The sequence below is a fragment of the Pleurodeles waltl genome, chromosome 10, assembly GCF_031143425.1.
Source record: "Pleurodeles waltl isolate 20211129_DDA chromosome 10, aPleWal1.hap1.20221129, whole genome shotgun sequence".
Taxonomy (NCBI): domain Eukaryota; kingdom Metazoa; phylum Chordata; class Amphibia; order Caudata; family Salamandridae; genus Pleurodeles; species Pleurodeles waltl.
Window position 1 is genome coordinate 103986786 of NC_090449.1, and position 27945 is coordinate 104014730.

The window sequence follows — 27945 nt, forward strand, 5'->3', positions numbered from 1 at the left end:
ATTACAAGAAGTCATTCTGCAGCAGTTAAAGGGGAGGGGGGGTTGCGCTGTGCAGCTTTGATTTGATCTAAAGACTGAAGCTGGTGGTAGTGATGTTGCACTGCAGAAAGAAAATATATTTTATTTTAATCTATATCTGTTTGACAGGCTCCTTATTTCTTAGGACACATATCAGGATCATCAGAGGAAGGATGTTCCTTTGGAAAAGAGATGATTTTCCATTGTGAAGGCCCCGGCTTCACATATGTTGCTTTTCTTCAGTTTTATGGCACTTGCATCTCGATCCCCTCTCCGCACAAGTGTCTGACTGCTCCGTCATGCCCCATGGATTTGTGTTACCATTCTTTAGTCCTCTTCACACGCTCAAGCCGAATGTCTTCACACTGTGTGCCATCGATGTATAGATTTCACTGCTTGCAGGTGATCAGTTTAGCAGCGGGTTTGAGGCTGCTGCCCAAGGGAGGATTCCCCTTGGAACTAGAAGAGAAGCTACTATGACTGCAGACTTTGTCAGGACTTGATCCTGGTTATCCTCTGATGTTTTTTCCATATCACAATGATGAGGCCAAAGTGTGAACCTTGATGTGTTAGTTGTAATATTGTAAAGCTGAAAATTTATTTTTGTTGTGACGTTAAATATTTGGCAAGTGTCAGTGTATCGTCTGCACATTTGTTATTGAAAGAAAGTCTGCTTGTGTCGGGCAGAGTTGTCATTTTCTACGGTTACCATATTTCAACCATTTACAACTTTATTTCGTGTGTGGGGTTCACAGCCTTGTTTCTGGAGGTAGGGGTGGCCAAGCTAACATGCTATACATTACACTCTGTTCATGCTAGATTGCCCACTGTGTTAGCTGTTTTAGGCTTGTGAATTGGGCATGGGAATGATATGAAAGACTTCCCTTTAATGTGGAAACTATGAGTACACATTTCGCCCATGTGCTAGTTCTAGTGTTCAGTGAGGGTTTCAATAATAAGTCCTTATACTTCCATTTTACTGTACTCCATTGGATGCAGAGAAGTACACTGATAATAGAACACAGTCTTGACAATAAATGTTTGGTGGTATTTGTAAGTCATGGGCATTCTCCTACCCATCAGCATGTCTTTCATAACTTCAGTTAATTTGCAACTTTCCAAGTATTTGTCATAAGAATTAGAGTACACTTGAAAATGTACAATATCTTCTAGGTAACATCTAGAGAAACGTTAACTGTCCACATTTAATTAGTAGTTATTTATGGAAAAATCAGGCATTTGACCATGTAATTTTCCTTGATCGATAAGGTTTGTATTAGTTTTGCAGTTGAACTTTATTTTTTTTGGCTTTTCCTTGCATCGCCAATTAAAAGAGCTGGATGTGTATTTCAAAAAGGGAGCGGGCCCCTAAAAGGTGGCTAGAATATTATGGTAGTTGTGCACAGAAAAATAGTAGAAAGACCATTTCTTTATAAGTGGTGGCCTTTTAAAACATGTTTTACAGTTAGAGATATAAAACCAGAGATGCCCAGACATGTTTTGTTTTCAGTTCTATGTATGTAAACCTGCACACTACAAAAAGTTGTATAAATTCTACACAGAAATCTGTCATTTAATTTTTTGTCTGTAACTATTGAATAAAATTGCATTAGTGGAAGCTGCCTTAATAATCAATTTAAAATACCCGTTTTCCTTCTTAGCAGATTGTCTTTTATGGAGCATTTGTGGGTACGTAACACATGCACAAACTATGTCTGCGCTGTCCTCTGGATTGGCGTTCAGCTCCGAAATGTTTTGTTTTCAATTATTATAAGCATCATATTATACAAGCCTTGGTGTTTATTTTAGTTTTTTTCAATCTCTTGTTTGCATTTCACTTAATAAAATACACATTCAACTTAGGTTGCAGACCTCGGAGCGGAAGCATCAGCATGCAGTATAATGTATGAGAATTCACTTTCATCAGTTGTAGTGCACAGTCTATGGTCATAGCAACCTCGCCTTTTGGCTCCCCCAGGCTATTTCCCATTTGGAGCCTATAAGTATCAACAAAGTCCAGCTCTCTAGTCCGGCTTTCCTCCAGGGCCCCCATACTTGAAATAATTTTGGGGGACAACTGTGTGCCATGTAAACTGCCTCCTCTGCCTGCATGCACCAGTCCATGTTACAGGACCACTGAGATATTGTAGGCAGTGTTTCCAGCCCCTCAATTTGACAGTTTCCCTTTTAGCCATGATTAATGCTGTGTTGCAGAACCATAGCATGTGCCTTGACATTGTTTCCTCACCCCACATGGCCAAGGCTACCACTCGTGGGTTATGGTCAACGTCTTCCTCCGTGGCAGTTCTGGGTCTTTGTTTTATAGTGTCCTTAAAGGCACTGATGGATGAACTAGCCAAATGGTGTGAATTAGAGTTCCAGCAATGCTGCAACCCCTGAGGCATCTTCCAGTTCCAATCCTACACATTTTCAGTAATCTTGTTCTGGTGAAGTATGTCCGTTGGAAAATCTAAAGTTTAAATTGTATCAGGTGGAACCCAGCTCTTACAGCAGCCTCTTTCGGATACCTGCATGGCTCCTCCCAGTCGGCATTCTCCACAATCTCCAATTCCTACTCCCATCGCTCTCTAAGGTGTCAGGGTGGTCTTTGGTTAGGAGTGGTTTGTATATCTGAGACATTGCATGGTGACATAGAAGTGCCATCAGGACCATATATATATATAGATTCATCTGCCGTGGTCCAGAGCACCTGGCCACACCTATGTAGTGTATGTTTTAGTTTTAGGTATTTAAAGTGTTGTGTACTCACCAATTCATACTGGTCTTGTAATTCTAGGAAGTGACAGCAACCTCCCAAGGACCTCACCTGTTGCACTGCCTCAAGAAACCTTGGTGTTCTGACCTTAGTTTGTCTGTTTCACAGGTAGCTATCCTATTGCCTCATAACTTATTGGACCTAGGGGAATTCTAGTTCCAGCTAAAGGATATTTTTGGGAGATACTGTGTATTATTGGCTTTATGCAAAGTCAGTTGTGATGCTCAGTACTTAACATCGGAGTTTGGCACTTACCGTTACCGTAAATGGGGGCCTAGAACCAGGACATGTGAAATCCTAGCATTTCCCCCCACAGCAGACTGCAGGATATGATTTTCTTTCATGCGTAGTTGAAAATTAAATAACTCTATCCAAGTCTGTAAGGACTGAAGCTCAGAGGTGTATAGGGATACGCTGTTTTACGTTGAGACTAAATGCGTCTTTTTGTAGTGCTATTTGTACATGCTTGGTTATGTTTTACCAGGTGCTGAGTTGTTCTAATTCACTTTACAGTGCTGATAGAGTTGTTCAATTATAAATGCACGAATGATCTAATAGTTGCTCAGTTTGCCTGTTAAGTGAAACAGTCACTTTTGATTAACATTGAATTGCTCATCTTGTCACAATGTAGCCCAGGGTTTGCTTTCTTTTTAAGAGCTTTGCATTTATCATGAAATGCTTTCAAATGTCTGATTAAGTCAGCATTTATCCCATTAGCTGCTGAGTCTTCTCCACCCTCAGTGCTGTGGCTTTTTTGATGCTTGGGCACTTCAAATTTATGCAATTGGTGCTATCTTATCCGATAAAATTAGATAAAGCACCTACACAGGATTGAGGACAGTGTTGTCCTCAGGACCGGATGAGGTAGTGTGTCCTTAAGGAGACTAGATAGACAGCAAATAAATTGAAATCGTCTGTTAAGTAATCCTTCTTGAGACAAGTAAAACTTGGAAACTACGAAGGATTATTAAATAAAGTTCAATATAGAAGGCAAAAATAATGGTTGATAAAAATGCATAATTAATACACAGGGTATTATCATAAGGTTCAGTCAAATGAAGCGGGAGGTATGACACAAAGTCAAGCCTCAGAGAAAATATTCTAAGTAAGAGACACACTGACAGGGGTCTGCTGCCTAAAGAACCAGAAAGCAGCTCATGGCTCGCACCCAAATTGTGCCCTTTTTTTATAATATAATACACAGAATGAACGAATAAATCTTTATTTGCATGATTATTTAAAACCTTTGCAAAACACAATACATGAAAATCATTAAGACTGCTACAAAGCGTTAAAATTACTATTCATCATAAAAAGCCATGTCCTTCTCAACATCTATTGTCACTCCTTTACCTGAAGTTCTCTTAGACTAGAGTAAACTTAAATCACAGAGCATGGTGCTTGTCATAAAATGCTATGTAGCATGGAGATCATCTTTAAAAATATAAAATGCAGACTCCTTACAGTACATGTTAATAACGCATTGCCTAAAATTCCCTGAGTCTACTGAAATTATAGAATCAGGGTTCACTGCAAAATGCTTATTAGGAAGTGTTGTGTGGCTGGAAGCCTCTATATGTTTGAAATGTAGGGACGACTGCGGAACATAAGTGAAAATTGTTTGCTGCATGAATGCTGAAAATTATTACCTAAAAAGGTGCGATAAATATATAAGAAAGTATAGAGTGAGAAAATATGTAACAATATATGTAAAAATTCTCTAAGCCTTTAAAATGGGAATACAAGTGCCATACCATGCAATATCCGCCTCCGCTCGGCGCCTTCCCTTTATGGCAGTGTCCTGATGTTCAGGCACTACTTCTGGTCTCATGAGTAAGTGCTAGTACAGCGAGCAGTTGTCCTCCTTGAAATTAATCAGGGTCAACATTTGGGGGGATACATCAGCCACTTCGTTAGCAACGTTGCTTTAGGTGCTGCCTCCCCCTTTTTGATTTCTGTACATTGGTGGGCGTGTGCTAGCAGTAGATGTTTTCTCATGATGATGAAACATTTCCTGAAGCGGGCCAGCTCCATGGGAGTCTCAGAAGTAAATATGTATTTAACGGCTTCTTTGCATGTCCTTGGGCCATATTTCAGAAAAAGAGGTTTTAAGAGTTGGCGTCTCTCTGAGGCAGCAGCATATTAAAGTGACTAATGGATTCGATATGATAGTTGCATAGAATACATTCCTGAGAGTGACCCCACATTGACTTCCAACTGCACCTAAATTCCCAGGCAGGTTGTGTTAGGAGTTGCATATGTAAAATGCTCTGAAAAGTTCCAACTCCCAGGGTTGCTTTCATATACGGCTGGAAGTTAGTAGAGCTATACTACTCTGCAAAGCGCTCTGCCCCCCTAATTTCCCTGATTATGGCCATGTCCTTTTCTCTAGAGATGTGCATGCCATGATCTTTCAATATCTTTTTCAGGTGGACCTTCGATATTCGGGGATCTGATGAATACGTGGAGACTAGGTCAAAAAATTCCTCGGCTTGCCTGAGATAGATGGCCCAGCTACTAGAAGCATCTTCAAAGATTACTTTCAGCGAGCCCCTCAAACTATCGATATAGGCCCTGGAGACACCATGAGATAGCATAATTAGGTCCATTTTGCAATTTGTATCCATACTTGTTATGTTGAATTCTTGGCGTATCCCTGCATGTCTGGTGAATTTGGGGATTTGAAAAATCCTTTTATAAGCTCTCATTTGACATTTCTCCAGTGTTTTAATTATCCTTCCAGGATATACTAAATGGCAATAAGTAATGGTGGGTTTGCTTTTATGATTCTGATGTAGGTGATTGGAACCAGAGATGGAGTTTGGCTAAAGCATAGGTGGTTCTCTCTGCCTTAATTCTCAGTGCTGTAGCCTGGTGTGCTATTTTGCCAGCATTGGATAGCCATACTCCAAGGTACTGGTACTTTTCTTCTGTGTCTATTCGTAATGCGCCAAGCTTCCAGTTTCTTTGATATTTATGCGTCTGACGTCCGAACACCAGAACCTTGGTTTTTGCTGCATTAACCCTCAGTGCTTTTTTTGGTTGTAATCGTGCAAGATGGCCAGGCCCGTTTTCAAGCCTAATTGAGTCTGGGCAAGCAGGACTAAATCGTCTGCATATTGGATTATGGGAAGCACTGTCATTCCCAGTTTCAGGGGAAATGTATTTCCTCTGAGTAGGTCCTTACCAAGGTCGGCAGTGTACAAATTGAGCTGTACACTTGTGGTTTGCGTCAAAGTGTTTGCAGGCACATTGGTAACTACAGAAGGCTGCAATTCTAGTGGTTTGTTTGTTGCATATTGTTTGGTTCCGTCTCCCTGCTTCCATCTTCCCTTCTGTAAGCATAGTTGGACCCTCCTTTAAAGGGTAACTCAGAAGGCCCAGTCTCTTGCTGGTTTTCCACTGCTCCTTTGCCAGTTATTTTTTTGTAGTTTCCGGCGGCTACTTTGCATTGATGAATAATACTAGTTAATAAATCTGGCAGGGTTACTAGTTTATTTATTATTTCGTGACTCCACAACCACCTTGTCCTCTCTCCCGCTATGATCCCAGTTATCTAGCTTCCCACACGGTGAGTTCAATTTGCTGTCTAAGGTTAGTTCGCTTTGGGCTAGCATGTGGATTAATTCTAGATGGATCTCCATTTTGTGTGACTGCCAGATTAAGGCTTTGACTGCAGCTAAAAGGGAAGCATTGATAGTCTCTATGAAGTAATCTGATCTGACCACATTGCCCCTCTCTTTGTTCGAGAGATTTTGGGGTGAATTTTCCTCCTGGGGACTGTTGGTCCCTTTCCCAGTACTTGGTGCTCCCATGATTGTTTCTCGCAGTGGCCAGTCATCTTGCTCTATTATGGCTGGCCATTCCTGTGAAGTTTTCAGTAAACCTTGTAGTGGGGTGGAGCAAGCTCGTCCATTGTCTGTGGGTTTACTTACCTGAACCACCTCTATTTGTAGTTGAGTCTGCTGGTGAATCTTAACCACTGTTTCCCGGTTGTTTTCACTTGGAGGTTCCATCTTCCTTTTTCCCAGTTCTGGATTGACTCTCCCTCTGGTAGGTGCTGGTCCTGATGCCTCAAGCTCGTACTCAATACTCACCAGGTTCATATTGCTTCTTTTAGCTCCCCGCAGATTGTATTTTTGTCATTGTTTTTTTTACCGTTGCTTTTGCCTTTGGGGCTATCCCAGCTCTCTTCCAAGGCAGTATCTGCCAACTCAACCAACTCTCCAATTATTGAGGACCCATACCAAAGCTTGTCGCACAGCTGATGGAGCCCTGCTCTTGCTCCTGCTCCTGTCCTTGTTCTTGTTTGTGCTCTTTGTGTTGGCCTTCGGTCTGGGTCGTGCTCCAGTATCGGGGATGGAGGAATAACTGGTGCCTGTGGATCGAGGTCATCCATGTATGTAACAGGTTCTCCCTCTCCTACCCCGCTTCTTGCTCTTGTAAAGTAGTTACGGATGTAGATTTTCTTAGAGCTAGAAGCCTTCCGCTTAAGGGCAGTTTTGTTCTCATCTTCTATCAGCTGGCCTGCCATAGCGCTTAGTTCGTTGTCATTTCCTTCATGGTGCTTCATTCCTATTAGCCCCTTAGCTGCTGGGCCTTTTCCCCCCCAGTGCTGAGCCCTTTTTTGGCTATTTGGGGTAGTTCGCGCTTAGGGCTTCATAACTTTTTGTCCACATAAGCTAACCACGCCAAATTTGCGTCCTTTTTTTCCAACATCCTAGGGATTCTAATGGTACCCAGAGTTTGTGGTTTACCCTGGAGGAGACCAAGAAAATAGCCAAAATACAGTGAAAATGTAGTTTTTTCCAAAAAAATGGGAAAAAAGGGCCGCCGAAGAAGGCTTGTGGTTTTTTCCCTGAAAATGCCATCAACAAAGGGTTTCTGGTGCTGAAATCACTATCTTCCCACCTTTCAGGAACGGGCAGACTTGAATCAGAAAACCACATTTTCCAACACAAATTTGGCATTTTACTGGGACATACCCCATTTTTACTATTTTTGGTGCTTTCGACCTCCTTCCAGTTAGTGACAGGAATGGGTGTGAAACCAATGCTGGATCCCGGAAGGCTAAACATTTCTGAAAACTAGACAAAATTCTGAATTCAGCAAGGGGTCATTTGTGTAGATCCTACAAGGTTTTCCTACAGAAAATAACAGCTGAAATAAAAAAATATTGAAATTGAGCTGAAAACAACAGCCATTTTTCTTTATGTTTTACTCTGTAACTTTTTCCTGCGCTGTCAGATTTCTGAAAGCAATATACCGTTTTGTCTGCTGGACTCTTCTGGTTGCGGGGATATAAAGGGCTTATAGGTTCATCAAGAACCCTAGGTACCCAGAGCCAATAAATGAGGTGCACCCTGCAGTTGGTTTTCATTCTATACTGGGTATACAGCAATTCATTTGCTGAAATATGAGGAGTGAAAAAGAGGTATCAAGAAAACCTTTGCATTTCCAAAATGGGATCAAGATAAGGTTATGAGGAGCAGTGGTTATTTGCACATCTTTGAATTCCGAGGTGCCCATACTAGCATGTGAATTGCAGCGCATTTCTCAAATAGACGTCTTTTTTACACACTCTCTTATATTTGGAAGGAAAAAATGTAGAGAAAGATAAGGGGCAATAACACTTGTTTTGCTATTCTATGTTCCCCCAAGTCTCCCGATAAAAATGATACCTCACTTGTGTGGGTAGGCCTAGCGCCCGCGACAGGAAATGCCCCAAAACACAACGTGGACACATCCCATTTTTTCACAAAATACAGAGCTGTTTTTTTGCAAAGTGCCTACCTGTAGATTATGGCCTCTAGCTCAGCCGGCACATAGGGAAACCTACCAAACCTGTACATTTTTGAAAACTAGAGACCTAGGGGAATCCAAGATGGGGTGACTCGCGGGGCTCTGACCAGGTTCTGTTACCCAGAATCCTTTGCAAACCTCAAAAAGTGGCTAAAAAAACAAGTTTTCCTCACATTTCGGTGACAGAAAGTTCTGGAATCTGAGAGGAGCCTCAAATTTCCTTCCACCCAGCGTCCCCCCAAGTCTCCCGATAAAAATGATACCTCACTTGTGTGGGTAGGCCTAGCGCCCGCAACAGGAAATGCCCCAAAACACAACGTGGACACATCACAGAAAACAGAGCTGTTTTTTGCAAAGTGCCTACCTGTAGATTTTGGCCTCTAGCTCAGCTGGCACCTAGGGAAACCTACCAAACCTGTACATTTTTGAAAACTAGAGACCTAGGGGAATCCAAGATGGGGTGACTTGCGGGGCTCGGACCAGGTTCTGTTACCCAGAATCCTTTGCAAACCTCAAAAAGTGGCTAAAAAACAAGTTTTCCTCACATTTCGGTGACAGAAAGTTCTGGAATCTGAGAGGAGCCACAAATTTCCTTCCACCCAGCGTTCCCCCAAGCCTCCCGATAAAAATGATACCTCACTTGTGTGGTTAGGCCTGGTGCCTGCGACAGGAATAGATCACACAACGGTCAATGTTGGTCCTTACGTGAGGCAGCTGTTGACCCTGGGGTGATCCATTCCTGACACAGACACTAGGTGTAGGCACTCAAGTGGGGTAGTGTTTTTATCAGGACAGGTGAGGAGTCACTGGGTGGTAGGAATATTGTGGATCCCAGCATATTCCTGTAGTTTGTGTGACAGAAATGCGAGAAAAATTGAGTTTTTTTTCAACATTTCAGCTTTGCAGGGTATTCTGGGTAAGAAAACTTTGGGGAAGCCACACAAGTCACACCTCTGTGGACTCCCCCGAATGTCTAGTTTCCAGAAATGTTTGGGTTTAGTGTGTTTCTCTATATGGCCGCCGAATCCAGGACCAAAAACACAGGTGCCTGCCTTACAAAACCAGTTTGTTTTGCCATGGATAATTTTGATGTCTCCACAATATGATTTGGGTGGTGGAATTTGGGGCTGAACTAAATTGGGGAGCTCCCAAGAGAGCACTCTCTCTCTGCTTGCCGCCGCATTCACCTGCTCTCTGGGTTGGCCTAACCCACTATTACCCAGTTGCACAAACAGCTTGCGAAGGGACAGCAGGACTGTCCTCATCACCTCCCTCATAATGTACTGGAAGAGGAGTTATCGAATGGGACTCCTCTGACTGAAAAATCACTCCCAGAGTCTGCGCCATTGTCCTATCCCTCAGATGCTGTCTCAGTATCTGATGTCTGTCTCTGATCCTATGTCAGAGCGGTCCTCTATAACCCGAGTGTAGGCAGCAGTCATCCATCAAGATGCCATCTCTGCTATTGGCTAAACTGTTGCTCTAAAACACTAGCCTACGTAGACAGTCACAAAATCGATGGTGTGTGAGATACGTGCAACAGTAGAGGCCACCTTACCTGCGCTTCTTCCCTCAATCAGCACGTACTTTCAAGACACTCAAAAAACACCTTGTCACATACCATTCGTCACAGTCTTTAGCACCTCCTGCGCCCAGTCCAACAATCATTATTGGTGCTCCCACTCCCTCCTCCTCGGATTCCCTCATTACCACCCAGCAAAAGTGCCCTTCATCTCTCCATAGACTTTGCTAATGTACTCAGCTATTTACATAAAATACAGATTTGCTCTTTGCAGTAGGCATATAAACCTTCTGCGCTTCTTTATGGCACTAAAACTGCCACTAGACAAGTCGGACCCTTTTCCCCCCAGGGAAACCACACACATATTGACAAAAGTGATATATATATGACAGCCAATCACCTGAAACTCAACTCAAGCAAAACCGAAATAATCCTCTTTGGCCCACACAAAAACACCTGGGACCCCTCATGGTGGCCCTCCACGCTAGGCCCTGCACCCACCCCCGCCAACCACGCACGCAACCTCAGCATCATCCTAGACTCCTCCCTCTCGATGACCCAACAAATCAACGCTCTCACCTCCTCATGCTTCAACACACTCCGTATACTGAAAAACATTCAAATGGATCCCCACAGAGACCAGAAAAACTGTCACTCACGCACACATCAGCAGCAGGCTTGATTACGGAAACGCCCTCTACGCCGGCACCACTCTAAAACTCAAGCGCAAACTACACGCATCTAGAACTCAGCAGCACGACTCATCCTCGACCTCCGCCAACACGAACACATCTCTCCACACCTCAAATCCCTCCACTGGCTCCCCATTGACAAAAGGATCACCTTCAAGATCCTCATCCTCGCACACAAATCACTCCACAACACAGGCCCTGCCTACCTCAACGAGAGTCACCTTCCACACCCCCACACGAAACGTCCGCTCAGCTGACCTCTCTCTCGCCTCTGTCCCCCGCATCAAACACACCACCACCGGGGGCAGATCCTTCTCCTACCTTGCACCCAAAACCTGGAACGCCCTCACAACCCACCTTCGCAAGACCCAAAACCTACTTCTTTTCAGGAAGGGCCTCAAAACCTGGCTTTTCGAACAGTGAACCTCCCAGCCCCTTTCCCTCCCCCCGCCCCCCCCCAAGCGCCTTGAGACCCTCACAGGTGAGTAGCACACTTTATAAATCTCTTTGGTATATATAGATCTACCTCTATATATATATATATATATATCTATGTACATAGATATATCTATAGATATATCCATGTACATAGATATATCTATCTACATAGATATATAAATATAGATCTATATATAGATCTATTTTTTTTAGTTGTTGTATGGTTTCCTTGGGGGCCAAAATGGCCCCCAGGGAAACCCTACAACATCTAAAAAAAAAACTGCCCACGGGCGACCCCCTGTCATTTTATTTTTTATTTATTTATTTAAAAAAAAAAAAAAAAAACAATCCCCTGGGGGGGGGGGGGGGGCGCGATCGCGCCCCCCATCCCCCCAGGGGGCACCTACCTTTTTTTTTTATATTAATTATGCCCCCAGAAACAGTTTGAGAAGGCCTCGTAAGAAAGGGGAGAGTCTCCCCTTTCTTACGAGGCCTTTTCAAAGTGTTTCCTGGCCCCCCGATCGCAGCTGTGCTGCGATCGGGGGGCCAGGAAACTTGAGCTGCGATCGGGGGCCAGGAAACACTTTCAGGAAGGCCTCGTAAGAAAGGGGAGACACTCCCCTTTCTTACGAGGCCTTCCCGAACGTGAGAGAGGCCGTTTTCCCCATCAAAGCAGGAAGCGGCCGCAAGGCTGCTTCCTGCTTTGATGGGGAAAACACCTTTGCAACGTCAGCGCGCCGCGAGGCGCGCTGACGTCACAAAGGGGCGGGTGGGGGGGCGGGGGGAGACACGGAAGCTTCCGTGTCTCCCGGGGGGGGTTTAAAAAAAACCATAAATCCTCGGGTGCGACGCACCCGAGGATTTATTGATACCCTTCCTGGTGTCGGCCACTGGTCGTGACCCGCACCAGGGAGGGTGTGTGGGCGTCGGCCAGTGGCCGACGCCCGCACCTAAGCGGTTAGTGCTACATTGCTCGCAGTGCGCCTAGTAGAACTCTGGAACTGAAGGGGGAGTGCCACTTGATCGAACTGGACGTGTGCTGGAGTGGACCGAGTGCCGCCACACCAGCCCGAGGGGGGTCAGGGGGCACGAATACGCTACCCACCACAACCCGTTGTTGCTTGTTGTTTTCCCCAATTTTTGTGCCCTTAGCCGAGGCCTCAGTCTCAGCCACAAACTTGACATTGATCGCAGGTTCTAGGTTTCTGCTGTCGCTAATAATTACTGCCCTTGCCTGAGCTCCTTGTAATGCAACAGTGTAATTGGCAGGGGGCTAGAGAGCTATGCAGGGACCCCTCCCCTGGCCCGTAGGCCGCACTGGGCTAGTGAGGTCTATTGGGGTCGTCTGGCTAACTGACAGACTTTTGCTTGTCAATGTTTCAAACTCTTTTCAGTCTTTCAGAGCCTTTTTCCAAGGGTCATTACCAAAAAAGACAAGTGGACAAACAAACAGGCAAGGCAAGGCAAGGCAAGGCAAGGCAAGGCAAGGCAAGACAGAACGACAGAACGACAGAACGACAGAACGACAGAACGACAGAACGACGGACGGACGGACGGACGGACGGACGGACCAGGCGGGCACACAGACACAGACACAGACACGGGCAGGGCAGACAGAGGCAGACACGGGCAGGGCAGACAGAGGCAGACACGGGCAGGGCAGACAGAGGCAGGCAGGGCAGAGAGACAGAAGGGCAGGGCAGGCAGGGCAGGCAGACAGGCAGGGCAGAGAGACAGGCAGGCAGGGCAGAGAGACAGGCAGGCAGGGCAGAGAGACAGGCAGGCAGGGCAGAGAGACAGGCAGGCAGGGCAGAGAGACAGGCAGGGCAGGCAGGCATACGCAGAGATAAATGTACTCACCAGGAACTCACCGCGTCTCGTCGGGTCTCTGATATCACTATTGCCCTCACCGTCATGGCCTCTGTACCTCCATGCTGACCCTGCACTGCTCCGCTCCGTCCAGATCTTTCCCGCCCCCCTCTGCAAGCCCAGCGTAACACCGGAATCTCCGACGATGGTGCGGGGGCTTTAGTTTGCTGTGGTCGGAGGTTGGCGGACGTGGAATGCGCTCCGGCGTTTCCTGGTGCTTGGAGCCCCGCGTACTCACTACCGCCTGTTTGCTTCCTGCTGCTTGCTTGCTCGCCCTGCCCCAAGCTAAGTCAGCTGGAAGGAATAATACACAGTAAAAGTCACATAATCAGAATAAAATTAACTAAGTATTTCAAGGCTCAACCAGACACAATAGAGCAGCATATAACACTATTAAACTAAAAAAATAATCAATCCCATTGATCTAAAGTCCGTGGATGTGACAAAGCAAATCTAGTTAGACAAAAAATGGCAAGCTTATGAATGAATAGGCTTACAGTGGCACAGAGGGGAAAGGTCTTGAACAGTTACATTGGAAGGAAATTGTCCTTCAGAATTTTTAGAGAATAACGTCAACAAAGAGCATCTATTTACTGCACCTGTTGCTATGTGGAAGGATATTATCCAAACACCAAATCACGAGGGACTCATTCAGAAAGGGGGATCTTGTCTCGGTGTCAGAGGAATCCACCATCTACTTAGTACCATGATGTCATTTCATCTTAATTTGTCAGAAAAAACTATTTCAGAACAGCAGCACAGGACAAACTTAGTTACGTCAAGAATGTATTGTCATTACAAATGCAGTGAAATGTGATGTAAGTGACTATAGTGCAGACAACGCAGTGCTCGCATAGTGATTGTATTGACAACATATAATGCATAACACAGTATAATTCCCAGTGATTGGATAAATTAGTCAAAACAGGATGAATTAAGAGAAAATCAAGCAAATTCACAATACCTTCTTGTTAATTGCCAGTGCCAACCAATGCAGAGAGGGTTTGTCAACTGTTGCAGTCAGTTTTCTTCTTTTCTCCATTTTTGACCTTGCAGTCAAACCCTTTAGCAAGACCCCTGCTACAGGGTCTCCACGGCTCCACGTTGAAGTTATTCCTTACCATTCCTCTATAAAAGCTACTGAAAAAGAAGCCCAGAAACCAATTTAAGCCTGTAAAGCACATGCCCCTTTCTACAGAGAGAACTCGCCAATGCTTCCATATTCTTGATTTCAGCCATTTGCAAAAGAGATTCAATTTTTCTTTTATTTATTGATATTATTTTATTGAAGTTGTACTGAACACTCCATAAACTAAATCATAACTAAGCACCAGAGAGTTACTAATGAAAGATCACAACAGACATTAACAGAACAGCGTTAGCATTTCCAGACTTCTATCACCTTTTAATTTGTAAATCAATATAGATGTCAGGAAAAGATGATTCTCAGGATGAACACCAAGCCGTATGCTAGGTGAAGTTTTTTTGCCAGGTAGTCAGTCAGACAGTAGAGTTATTTCTGCACCAAAGTAAGGATTTTAAAACGTTTCCTTACTTTGATAGGTAGCCAATGAAAGGCATACCTGAGATCTGAGACACTGCCTCCTACAGTCCAAAGATAATGCAGATTAACTGCATTCTTCACCCTCTGGAGATGTCAAGTATTCTGAAAGTCCCTCCCCCCCCCCCTCCCACCCCACCCACACACACACCAAAACAATCCTTTACCAAAATCAACATAGTTGATGAGCACCAAACCCACATTTAGCTGGAAGAAATCAGAGCACCTTGCAAAACCTGTAGGGGGTGGAAAATTTCATAACTAGTCACTTACTGATGCTATAGAGGTTTGAACTGTCAGACTGGAATAAGTCACAACTCCAAAAAGTCCTCTCTAGGATGGCACTCAAGGAAATGTTAGAAAAGGCGTGTTAAAGAATGAAGACATTAAACATGTCCTGAAAATCCAACCTATGCATAGTCGAGATTCCCAGAAGACTCCCAGGGCATTTTGCTTCCAAGGTTTTAATGACAACCGCCTGTATCATGCTTTGCTTACATTTTTAATAATAATTCAAGCTTGTTAACTTCCATTTTAGAAGCCCAAAGTTGATGCACATTTGGAAGTTTTTTTTCTTCTTATTTTCTTCATAATAAGGGATAGAGGGAAGAGACCGGTTTGGTTAAAGCATGTGATTACAAGACAGTCACAGCTTCTACTTGATTTTACTGGGTGAGAATGACCAAACTATCTCTGGAGAACATGCACCTCGCAGTTGTGCATGCTGATTATAGTCCCTCTGTGTTTATTCTACTGAGATTCCAGAGAATTGCTCTGATATCAGGGTTGCACTCCAACTGTAATCCTCTGTGAGAATGTCTACTACCCTGTCTGTTAGGGCCTTTTAGAGAATGGTGATGGTGACCGGATAAGAGTGAAGTGAACAACTTTATTCCTGTCTTCCCCCAAATGATGATTGCCTTTTGGTCAGTTTCATTTCAAGTGTTCTGCTAGTTTGGTCAGGGTCTGTGTGTTATGTGTGAAAACTATATATACATTTTGTGCATGATACATGAGTATAGAGTCTAAAAGTATGTCAGAAAGCAAAATAGTATTGAACTAATTTTGTCTTCTCCTGGTGTTTGAATTGCAGTACAAAGTGGAGGAGTGCTTTTTACACAATTTCCCTGGTGCCTGCTAACCTCAGAGCCTACACATTTGTGTTCCTTCCTACCAGCCAGTGTTCTTCTGGAGAGATTGCAGTAACTTGGGTTGGGGTCACATTCTACCCACTGCTAACTCCACCCTTGTGTTTTACATAATGTGCCTCCTAAAGGATTTTGGTCTACTGTCTGACCCTCAAATAAATGGCTCAGGAATGGACTCTAGCTGTCTGTGTCCATGCAGTGGTCATGCTTATTTTAATTGGGATTCCATCAAAATGCGAACAAGGCGGCTTTGATTGGACAGCTATTTGGGTAAGAGCACATATATATTTGCTGAAAAAAAACAAAGGTTTAAGGGACATTATAGTTAGGCTCACATTTTAAACGTACAAAACTAAACAAATTCACCTGTTTTAGTTAGAGTTATCTCAAGTAACTATAATTCGTGTCCTGAGGTAACTATAACTCGCACCCCAGCTGCCAAGCCCTGTAACCACCTAACCCCGTGCTGCGCGCGGCCATCTGCCCTCTTGCCAGGCCAATCTCAGCCTCTGGGATCCTATCCCCGAAGTTCGTCCTAAACATGTTTTGTTTGGGGGGGGGAGAGGAGGGTGGTACTGGGGCCTCATGGCCCCTCTCCCCAGGCCAGTCTCTGCCCCGGGGACCGCTTTCTCTTTAGCTGTAGCCCCACATTGGATTTGAATGTGTACCCTGGGAAAGTGTTTTGCATCTTCACAGAGATTTGTGGATCCACCACGGCTCTCTGCAAAATGTTCCCCAAAAAGCTTTTTTTTTTTTTACTCTGGGATCCCAGCACCAGAGCTGAGGGGTCTGGGTGTACCTACCCTGCACCCTTTTTTAGTTTTTCATCTTTTTATTCTGGGACTTGGCAGAAGCAGAGTCCCAACATGGCTACCAACCCTTCCTTTCTGAAATGCTGCCATTCAATTAGTTCTCAGCTTGAGATCGGGAAGGTTTGCGGATCCTTCACGTCCCTACATATACAAATTTTGATTTTCTTAAATTTATCAAAAACTACTGAATGAATTTACACCAAATAAAAAAAAAGGTGCTTTCTGGACCTAGAGCTACCAATGGGCCACATTTGGTGTAATTCCGTCCAGTGGTTCGGGCTGTAGACCTATTCAAAATTCCTATGGGAATTCACAATAGAGACACACCTTTTTTTGACCCCCCTCTTTTTCTTGGCCCCGCTTGACGGATCACCCTGAAGCTTTCCAGACAGCAATTGACGTGACTGTCACATTTTTGGGGAAAATGTTTGTGACGATTCATCAGGTGGTGCCAAAGATATACACTTTTTCTGTAGAATCTAGGCCCTACCCATAGCTACCTAGTGGCAACTGCCACTAGATAATATATAATACACATTGGCATAACAACTTTTTTTTAGTTTATGTACTATTATAATGGCACTTTAATTGACTAAATGCAGGAGGCGTTCAGTTATTGTGCCTTATCAACATAACACACAGAGTGAAACATTGCTTTAGCCCATTATACTTATTACTATTATCATTAGTTATTATACTTTTTTTTGTTATTTAAATGTCTTTATTAACATGTCAAATGACCAACTGTGATAGACATTTGCAACAGTCAAATTACTCATCAGATATGCCTCAAAAATCCCACTCAGACCTCCCCGAGGTACGGTTCGCAGGTCTCTGCACCTTGGTCGTGAGCAGTCTATACAATTCACCTCCAGTAGGAAAAATATATAAGAATCAGCAGAACACCAGGTATCCTTAGCAGTTATGATCCGGTAGGTAACGAGAGGACCAGAGAGGAAAAGCAACTGAATACTGGATGAAATAGTTTCCAACCAGGTTAAAGATTATCATTTATATTAATCAAAATGACCATTGGAAGTCCCCCCACCCATTCCCGACCACCCCACCCCGGTCCTCCCCACTGCCGGCTTCCGATCATTTTATAGGACAGAACTAAGGAATAAAAGCTGTAGGGTAAAATACAACACAATACGGCAGCAGAAACTGTCAAATATTGTTTCGCTCTGTACAGATCCTGGAAAGCCACTGGGTATTAGCAATCTCTCCTCACACTCTTCTTCTGGTTCCCCCTTCTGTTATCCTAACAAGCAGCCTTCACAGACTAATTCTTCTTTGTGGACTCCACCAATGTCTGAGTCTTGGTACTCCAAGTTAACAAATCATCACCCCCCCCCCCACAATCCCTGCAGGATCTCCTCCCACGCGCCTCCTCAGCACCAGCCTCTTCCAGCCTATCCCTCCTCCAGTCCAACAGTGTACCTATCATTATACTTAAACATTTGACTGTTAGTAATTATCAGCATTCTCAGCACTCAGTAACATATAGCTAGGGAATTGTGCCCATATAGCCTTAGGGTGCGAAGTTACAGGTAGGAGTTCATTATATAGCTCCAGGATTCACTGCAGCATATAAGTTTGTTTCGCCAATGACCAAGAGATCGGACGTGTCTGCAGCCTCAATGTTGGGCCACCAGTTACACAGCCAGGAGAAACTCCAGGGCCGCCAATCTTTATGACTGTATGGTATTCTCAGCACCCATCCCAAAAATGCTATTTGTGGTGATTTTTGTTTAGGGAAGCCATTTATCTTTCATGTAGTTACTAAGCGAAGGTTGCTTGTTCATATGGCTGCTACTAATGGGACTGGGTTTGCCACATCTGTGTCCGCTGCGGAGTGAGCAGTGTATTTTTGAGGATGGAACCAGTGATGCACCAAATGCGCCTGGGGGCACTAATTATTTAATTCCACGTTTGGGACAGTGAAACCTCCCCTTTGATATGGGCAGCATCATGATATCCCAAGCCACTCTCTATTTCCTATTGCCCCAGACTAGCAGAATGATTTATGTAGTTAGCATTTTAAAGAAACCTTTTTTAAGCAGGGTAGGAGTATTGATGAAGCGTTAGAGAAATTTCAGTAGGAGGAGCATCTTAATAAGGCAATGCAGCAAGCCTTTGAAAGTGACCGCTTAATTCATCTAGCTATTAGGTATTCCAGTTTGCTCATTTCCTGACCATAATTGAGTGCAATAACCCACACCCACAAGTATTTTAAAAGGGCAATACACCACTCAAGTGGGTAGAATACCACAATTTTTTGTGTGTAGGACATTAATAGGAAGCTCGCAGATTTGCTTCTTATATGTTTTGTTTTGAGTGCCTCCCTGGTGTTTTTGTAATGCATAATGTGGTGGTGTCTGAATAGAGAGGGATCAGTAGTGGTCATTTCATAAATCGTAGAGCAGAATGCACATAGTGGTGACTACGTTTGGCTGCTGGGGGCCCAAGCGCAATTGCAAATAATATTGGGATAAGGGGCATCACTGTCTGGTTCCACGATCTGTAAGCATGAGCTCAGGTATTCTGCCATTCAGGTAGACTTTGGCCACCGGCAATGTAGGAAGATGTTTGACTAAGGGAAGAAATGCTTTGGGCATGCCCATTTGACCCAGTTCCTTCATGAGATAGTGGCATTTGAATGAGTTAAAGGCTTTTGTGGCGTGTAAAAAAAAAAAAAAAAAAAAAAAAAAAAAAAAGAAACTGCTGCTACAGTCGTCTCGGAGTCTGTTTCGTGCAGTATAGCAAATCCTGTGCGTAGATTGTGAGTGGTGGATTTGCACAAAACAAATCACGCTTGGTCAGGCAATACCACTTCTGGTAGCATGGGGAGGATTCTGTTTGCAATTACCTTAGCCAGGATTTTTACATCGTAGTTAATTAGCAACAGGGGGGTTATAGGATTCAAAGCTATCTGCTAGTTTGGAAGGTTTTAGTAGTGTTATCAGGATTGCCTCACACTTGAAATAGCCCTCTCCAATGTCTCTGTATATACCTCCAGCAGATGTGGTGCCTGTAGGTCAGCATATGTCTTTTACACTGTGTTGTCCATCAGACCAAGAGGCAACTGCTGGTGGGCAGTTCACAAATTGTGACATTGAATTCACTGTCGGTAATGGGGCTCACATAATCCTGTTGAGCAACACTTAACCAGGCCAGGGCTGTTTCTTCTTAAGTAATCCTGAGTGGTTTTGGGCCCAGTGAATTTTGCGGCTAGTGTAGCAGTTTATAAAATTTGATGAATACTTCCACAATCGTTTTGGCTTCATATATGGTTGTCCTTATTTTGTTGGTGAAAAGAGTCACATTGTTGGCAACCAATGGTTTCTTCATGGCATTAGAGACTATCCTCCCTGGCGTTTAACCTTTACCATATGCACGTATTCTGGCATATTTGCCTAAATAATTGCTTCTCGATTACTCACCTCATTGTATTTTCCAATCTTTTCCCTGCTCTCCCCCTTGATTTTATTGTGGTCTGGTGTTGAAAGTTGATTTTTAAGTTGTTCGGTTTTTTTCTCTGTAGCTTAGAAAAATGGGTCCTAAGTGTTTTAAGAACGTCATTCTGTTTGGTAATACAGTAGCCTTGCAATACCTCTTTAAAAGCCTCCCAAAAAGTGTCTTTCTCTTTCACAGAGCTCATATTATCCTCAAAGTAAATTATTATTGATGCCCTAATTTTCTGCAGAACAGTTTATTAGGCACCATGATTTCTCTCCACAACGAAGCCCTGGTATAGCGAGACACAGTAGTACTGGGGAATGATCTGAAAGTGGGCAGGCTAAATGTTCAAGGTTGGTTACCCATGTACTAGAGTTCTAGGACATCTATCTGACAAAGGAGGAAATTTGCAGTGAAACACCAGAGAAGACATTGTAATCCAAGGGCAGAGGCTTCTGGCTCATATTCACCTTCCAAGCTAGGAACTGGGCCTTGGACAAGATTGCTGCCAGGAAAGCTACAGGAGCTGTTTGGAGGAAGGAGTGCTCTGCCTGCTGGAGAAGGAATTACTGGAATGCACCCTTCAAAAGAGAACCCGAGAGGAGGTGATTGGCGCAGCTGCCTAAGTGTGTTTGGCTAGTAGTACAAGAGAGCATGCATCAACCATTATCTCCACTGCCTGTGCCTAGGGGCAAAGTCATCATCCACAGTGCTTTTTGTTGAGCGTTTATTGCCTAACTTGGGCTGAAGTGATTATTGTGACTTCATTCCCTGGCCTAGAGACTGCTACTGGTAACCAAGTGAGGCTTTGCTGATCTGAGCACTGCAAGCAAATGTGTTGCATGTTTGCAGCCACATCCGAGCTTGAATCTTTAAGTGATCAACTGATGATGTTCTGGCTCTTTCCTTGCTTGGTCTAAAACTTTGGAATGTCCTTCCTTTTAGGACCAAATCCATTGCATCGGAAATATCTTTTAAGAAGGCTTTAAAACCTTTATGTAATTGGACATGGCTTCCTCTTTTTAAATACCACTATGCTCTGCTGTTCATAAAACCACTTTCTTTTGGCTAGGGTTGTGCTAAAGAAATACCACAAACATGCATGCGTACACCAAGGATCTTAATTTGTATTTATAATTTGTAAAGCGCATTATTCCCTGGGACGTCAAAGCGCTACCTATGGAGGAAGCAACAAAAAAGGACACACATAAGGTCCATTAAAGGTGACAGAAAAGCCAGGTCATGAGTTATTTCCGGAAGGCAATGTGTAATTCTAAATCTGCTATATTGTCTGGTAATGTATTCCAGAGTTTGGCTGCCGCTACTGATAGAGTGGCCTTCCCATCGGCCATTTGAAACTTGGGAACAATAACTTTATTCCGACTAGATGACGTCAGATGCCTACCCGGGCAGTATCACTGAAAAGTTTATCTCAAAGATATAGACCCCTACTGCTGCAAGCCCTTCTGCACAATACACAGGACTTTAAAGTTGATCCGCTGTTGGATCGGAAGCCAGTGAAGAGAGTACAAACCTGCTGCAATTGAGGAGTATTTAAGTATATTAAGTACAAATTGAGCTACCGTTTTCTGAATCGTCTGCAGCTTCCTGGGGGATGATTTTTTTTTTATGTTTCAGTGCAATGCATTACAGTAGTCAAGGCGAGAAGTGATCAACGCCAGGACTACTGTCGTTCTTAATTCCAAAGGAATATAAGGCAGGAATTTTTTTTTAAGATCTTGATTATATAAAAACAAGTGCTGGTTGTCTTATTAACCTGTTTGTCAAATGAAGGAGTGTTATCAAATATCACTGCTGCATTTTTTGCATATCCAACTGGTGTAGAAAGGGGGCAACACATCTCTGGCCACCAGTTATCAGACTACACTGATTCTTGAGCTCCAAAGACCAAGACTTCTGTTTTTTTTTTTCAGCATTTAGTTTCAGGCAATTATCCTTCATCCAGATCCCGAGATAGAAATCAGGATCTAGGTGTCATCTACATATGACAAAACTTGAAAGCCAGCTGAGCGAACCAGGGACGCGAGAGGAGCAACATCGAGATTGAACAGTGTGGTACTGAGTGATAACCCTTGTGGAACCCTGCATGAGGGCAGATCTATAGTTAGCACAACTAACAATCTGGGTTCTGCCCAAAAGGAAGGAACTCAATAAGGCCAAAGCCTTATCCCTGATCCCTGTCTGGCGCAATCTTTGCTCCAGTTGGGAAGGGGAAATTGTGTTGAATGTTGCAGATAAATCTAGCATCGCCAGTATAGCTGACCCACCCTGATCTACTTGACGTCGGATGTAATCTGTTGCCACCACCAGGGCAGATTCAGTGCTATGCCGCTACAGAATCCATTTTGTGATGGGTCCAAAAGATCCCCGACAGATATAAAGTCAGCCAAAATCAGATTAATGTACTTCTGTAGTATTTTGGCTGGTGTGGGAAGTAATGAGATTGGCCTCAAATTTAAGTCATCAGGCACACCGTTAAACTTCTTCTTTTTGACGGGCATTACAATAGCCTCCTTCCAGCTCTGGGGAAACACTCCTGTCCTGATTATTTGAGTACAAACCTTTTCTAAAAAAAGATGGATATAGTGCCTGGAGCCGGGTGGAGAATTATAGATGGGCAGGGGTTCTCAGGGAAGCAAGATGACAACTCCATCAGCAATTTCTTAATTTCTGGCTGAGACATCGGGTGCAAGGTTGACCAAGTCCTAAATGACTCCTCACTGGTACAATTCTCAAACTCTTCAGTATGCTCCGTCTCATCCTTAAATCCAGTGTAAATTTAAAAAAATTATCCTTAAAATATGCAGCAACCTTATTGCAAAAATGCTGAGAGTTTTCTAATGCATGCTGTACTGGGGTGTGTGACAGTTGTTTAACCACCTTGAATAGCTCTTTGGGTCTGTTATTCGCCGAGCGTCTCTTACTTGTGTAATTCATTGATTTAGCCCCTATGATTGCTTGTTTGTGTGTGGCGATTGGTGCTCTATGCTTACTCTTATCCTCATCTCTTATGATCAGCCTCCATTTCCGTTCTTGCCTGTGACAGATTCTTCTCTGTTCTTTAGTTCCTTAGAGAACTACTGTTCTGAAGCCCTGGCCCTCCTACTCTCCTTTGACCTTAAAGGAGCTATATTATCGACTGCATCCGGTACCCAGGTGTTAATATCTTCTAGAGTAAGATTAGAGGAGCTGTGCTATCCCCACTAGGGTTTTCTCTAATGCAACTGAGAACTATAAGTGTGATTCTTTGTTCCAGCTCCTACAAGTAGTGGTCCTGTGAACGACTGGTCTTTCTACTCTATAGGGTAACACCGAAAAGGGGATTAAGAATTGGTCTGACCCGATGAGCGGATCGGCGTTCTCAACCTTTACCAAAGAATGGTTTACAAAAATCCCATCAGTGGTGTCCGGCAGTGTGAGTAGAGCCCTCAACTATTTGGGGAAAAAATAAATTGTTCAACAAATTAAGATAGGTGACAGCATCTTTGTTTGTCTTATCTTCTAGATGAAAATTGAAATCACCAAGTAAAGTATATAGTGATTTGGTACTAAAGGGTTAAAAAATTGAATTCCATTCCTCCATGTATCTAATTCAAGATGCAGGAGGCCGATCTACCAAAAGGCGAGTGAGACTTGGTAGCTGATTATCTTTCAAACCAAATTGCCCAAGCTCACAATTTTCTACTGAAATCCCCATTAACAGACTGCAAAGTGCAACTGAGATTTTTTATTTATTTAAGTAATGGTCACGCCCCCTACTCTAAGTGAGGGAATGATCGAGGGTGGTTATTAAATAACCCTCTGGTGCAGCTGCAGCTAGGCTAGGGCCAGAACCCTCCTTACTCCAGGACTTGGTAACAAATAAACAATCAAGGTTATGAAGTCCAATCAAATCCTAAATCTCCAGATTGTACTTAATCAGGAAGTGAGCGTTTAGTAATGCACATGTAAACTTCCCTTTTGGCGGACTCCTCTTACCCTCCTGGGTTCCCTCATTGTCTTGGATATGGTTATAATATATTGGACCGGGCTCAGAGGCCCACTGACATAAAGTACACTTGAGATTTAAAACATGGTCCTGGTTCACACAATAGCAAATCTCTTTTCCCCTTATGGGGCGCCAGCTCATGAGCTTCTTCCTGGAGTAGTGAATTACCTTGCCTCCTGTTGTTGGGAGGGCAGCATCCCTGGTGCTGTCCAGGCGCGGACGGGCACATATGGGCTTGCCTTGTGGTGCACCAATGGCGTGTCCACGCATACGCACGCTTTTTATGTACCTTAGGGCACATTCTATATACAACTAGCCTGCTAACTCCCCCCTCTTGTGTCCCAAAATTGGCAGTCTGAGGATAAAGGCCTGCTTCCTCAAAAGGAGGGTCAAGGGGCTCAAATAAGGTGGGCTCCAACGGGCTCCACCTGAAGTGCCCAAGTCAATATTTAAATTCGTGCAGGCAAGTAAACAGCACTTTAAAAAAAAAAAAAAAAAGGAAAACATTAAAATGCAGTTAAAAGTCCTGATGCTTATCAAGTAAAAAGACCCAAATAAAAAAACATAAAATAGCCAACCAAGTGCCCCCCGTAAACAATTAGATTTCGGAATCAACAGTGCAGTAATAAGAGGCGCGCCCGCCGTACCCCCGGTGCTTCAGCTGAGGCTAATTTGGTGAACTTTGCGCTTAACACATATATCCCATGCCAATGTTACAGTCCACCCCACCAGTCCAGGAGCTTACGACCAGTACTCTGAAGCCATTACAGAAATCATAAAACCAGTAACCTTAAAATAACTAAAAAGCAGGAAATCTAAGAAAAAATCTGCACAGCGATACTCAAAAAATCTTAATGCACAAAAGAGGCCACTCAAGGCTTCTGGTGTCAAAACCAGACCACCAACTTTATTGTAAAATATGTTTGACTAGAAGAAATACAAACAGCATATCTTTGAAGAAAATCTACATTATCAGAACTGAGATTGGCCTTGCACAAAACCACCACAAACGTTTTGAAATTGTTAGACAACCTACTTAGTTACCCCTTAGATGAGAACAGTACCTTCCGCAATGTGAAAGCGTTTATACTCTTACTTATACGTTTCCCAGTAGTCCATAATCTTTGTAACCTGTCCAAAAGCCTAAGGATACCTGGTCATTCGTAGGAGAAATTGCTCAAAGGGAACTGCTCCTTTTTAGATCATCTTCACATCTAGAAACGTATGATTTATGTGTTCAAAAGGGATTAGCAGTTTTGTTACACCCTGTTGGTTGAACCAGATCAACCATACCTTGTCTCAAGCTACAGTCCCAAACTGTTTAAGAATAGGGCAAATCACTAACTTACTCTTTCTTGTGAAAGTCCTGGAAAGCTGCAGAAAGGCTCAACTCAAATCCTGCTGCAGTGACCCACTAGACAAGCTTCAACGGGGCTTCAAGTCAGGATGCAGCATAGACTGTTCAGCATAGACTGTTCTTCTTCACAAGCACAGTCCACACTTGGTTCTCATCATACCTAAAAAGAAAAGAAAACAAACATTATTTTGGTGAATGTTTTCACAGATCTCTACATGCTTCACCAAAGTATTGATACAGAACCATTAGCCTTTAATGCTTAAAATTGAACTATCTAATCACTATGAGCTTAGGACCCTCAACTCATCACGTGATCAAGGCTACGGCTGAAACGCGTTGTGAGGAGGCATCGTTTTATTAAACATATGCAACTACGCTAAGTGCCTGAGTACGTCCTTTTCTATTTGGAGGAGTTGGTGCAGTGTATGTGTAGATATATATATATATATATATATATATATATATATATATATATACACACACACACTTTGTTTAAAAATCATCTGAAAAGGAAATCATGGCCATCATTTCCATAACACCTCATTATCGGCGTCATATAAGTCTAGTACATTCCAACCACTGCGAAGTGTGCGTGCCTAGAATGCGGACCCTCAGTTAATCCACACCCATCTCCATCTCTGTGGGCACGGATGGGCAGATACCCTCTTTACTTCCCATGCTTGGTTTCTTCTGCCAGTCACCCTCTGAAGTCTACAGACCGAGACATCTTGTGGGCCCTGTTGACCAACAACCGCCTATGTAAATGTAAAGTCTGCTCTTAATTCGGACTCAGTGCGCGGTGCATACTTTAAAATACTTGTGTAAATACATTTTTTCCTAACCTCCAGGAACCACCATCAGCCATGGGTCGGAAAAAGCCTCTGCATAAATCTGAGCGCCCCTCTGCTAAAGGAAAAGAAGCTAGATACAAACGTACGCCAAGATGTCTGGAAACTTTTACTGAAGAAGTTCACGATGCTTTGCTGGGTAAGAAGTGCTCAATGCAGGTATTGCCTAGAAGAATGAATGTTTTATTAACAATATCTGAAATGCTCCGTGCCAGTAGTTTTGGATGACTTCATATTTCTGTTTCGTAACTACTGTTGGGTGTGATACAGGGTGTCATTTTTGCATTTTGTTATTCTGTGTCTTCATTGACAGCTGTAAACATGTTAATGCTGCTTTTGGGCTGTTTTTGATAGCCAGCGTGCAGAGAGACGGAGTCGATGAAGCAGATTCGCCACCATTTAAGTTTCCTTGTCCTCTGGCCATGTGGGAGCTTGGTCATTGTGATCCAAAGAAGTGCACAGGAAGAAGATTGGCGCGCAAAGGCCTGGTGAGGAATCTTCGAATCAACCAGCGTTTTAATGGGCTCATCCTGAGCCCTATGGGTTTCCAGTATGTTTCTCCTGCTGACAGGTATGCTTTTTAAGGATCTTTCTGTGAGCGAATTCCTTTTCTCACACAACCTATTGAAGGCTGAAATCATTTAATTTATTTGGACACTTTATAAATTAAAAAGTTGGCTTCTCTTTATTACGATTTGCTTTGTATTCTCTTTTCTGTATGTTACTCTGGTTGGAATATTACTTGACCTCAGCACTGGTTTCCTTGAGTTATTAAGAAAACTGACTTTTTCGGATTCGAACTTTTGAGCATTGTTTCTCATAAGGAAGATTAGAATTTGACCGCTGACATTGACGGATTTGGATATATGTTGTACCTTATTGAAAAGCATAAATACGATTAATATTTTCTCGCTGTGCAATGACTTCTTCTGTTGAGTAGAATTTACTCTTGGTTATCTACTTTAGTATCTTTTTTTGTCTTTTTTTTTTTTTTTTTTTTTTGCAATGGCTCTCGGTTGCACATTGCTATCAGGCCTCTCCCTTACAGCATTTGGATATGCATGCACAGTGGCCCTTTTCTAAAAAGCGATTTTTTCTCAAAGTTTTTTCTCAAAACAAAAGAAGAATCGTTCACAGTTGGCCGCAATGCATGCACTTGTATATGTGGTGGCTGTCTTTGAAAGATTTTTCTTTGTGCTTTAGAAAACTCCTTGCCAGCCGCTGCATCCTCATGCATACGTGCAGGGTCCGTCTAACGGAAAAAACAAAAACATTGGTAAAGCCAGTAGGTTGTGACCTACTGCTTTTGCTAATAATTGTTTCCACTGTGCCCTATGATACTTAAATGAATGTCACTTAACCAATTTCAACCTGGCAAACTCAGCTCGTGCATTCACCCATACTTCATTTTTTGCTATTCGTTGAGCGATAAGGGAACAAAAAAACAAGGTTTCGGGTGGGAGAAGTCACGATTTCCAGCTACTGGTAGCCTCCAAGTAGTCCTATGTATAATAAAAGTTATATATATATATTTTTAACAGTACAAATGAAAGGCAGTTTAGAGAAGGAAAAAAAGACTGTGTAGGAGAAAGTGTTTCATGAACTGGTGTTCTATGATTTTTTTTTTTTTATAA

The 27945-nt window shown here is 43.2% G+C and overlaps 1 protein-coding gene across 2 annotated transcripts in view; it reads left to right on the forward strand.

Annotated features, from left to right (window-relative positions):
- TSR3 (TSR3 ribosome maturation factor) overlaps positions 1-27945 on the forward strand; it is an 80211-nt gene that overhangs the window by 30583 nt on the left and 21683 nt on the right. The window contains exons 3-5 of one of the 2 annotated variants that reach the window (XM_069209879.1): positions 2816-2902; positions 26312-26450; positions 26666-26882. In XM_069209879.1, the coding sequence (XP_069065980.1) occupies positions 26327-26450; positions 26666-26882 (341 nt within the window). In that variant the 5' untranslated portion in view covers positions 2816-2902; positions 26312-26326. The remainder of the gene's footprint in view (positions 1-2815; positions 2903-26311; positions 26451-26665; positions 26883-27945) is intronic. The other variant, XM_069209878.1, reaches the window with a different exon arrangement.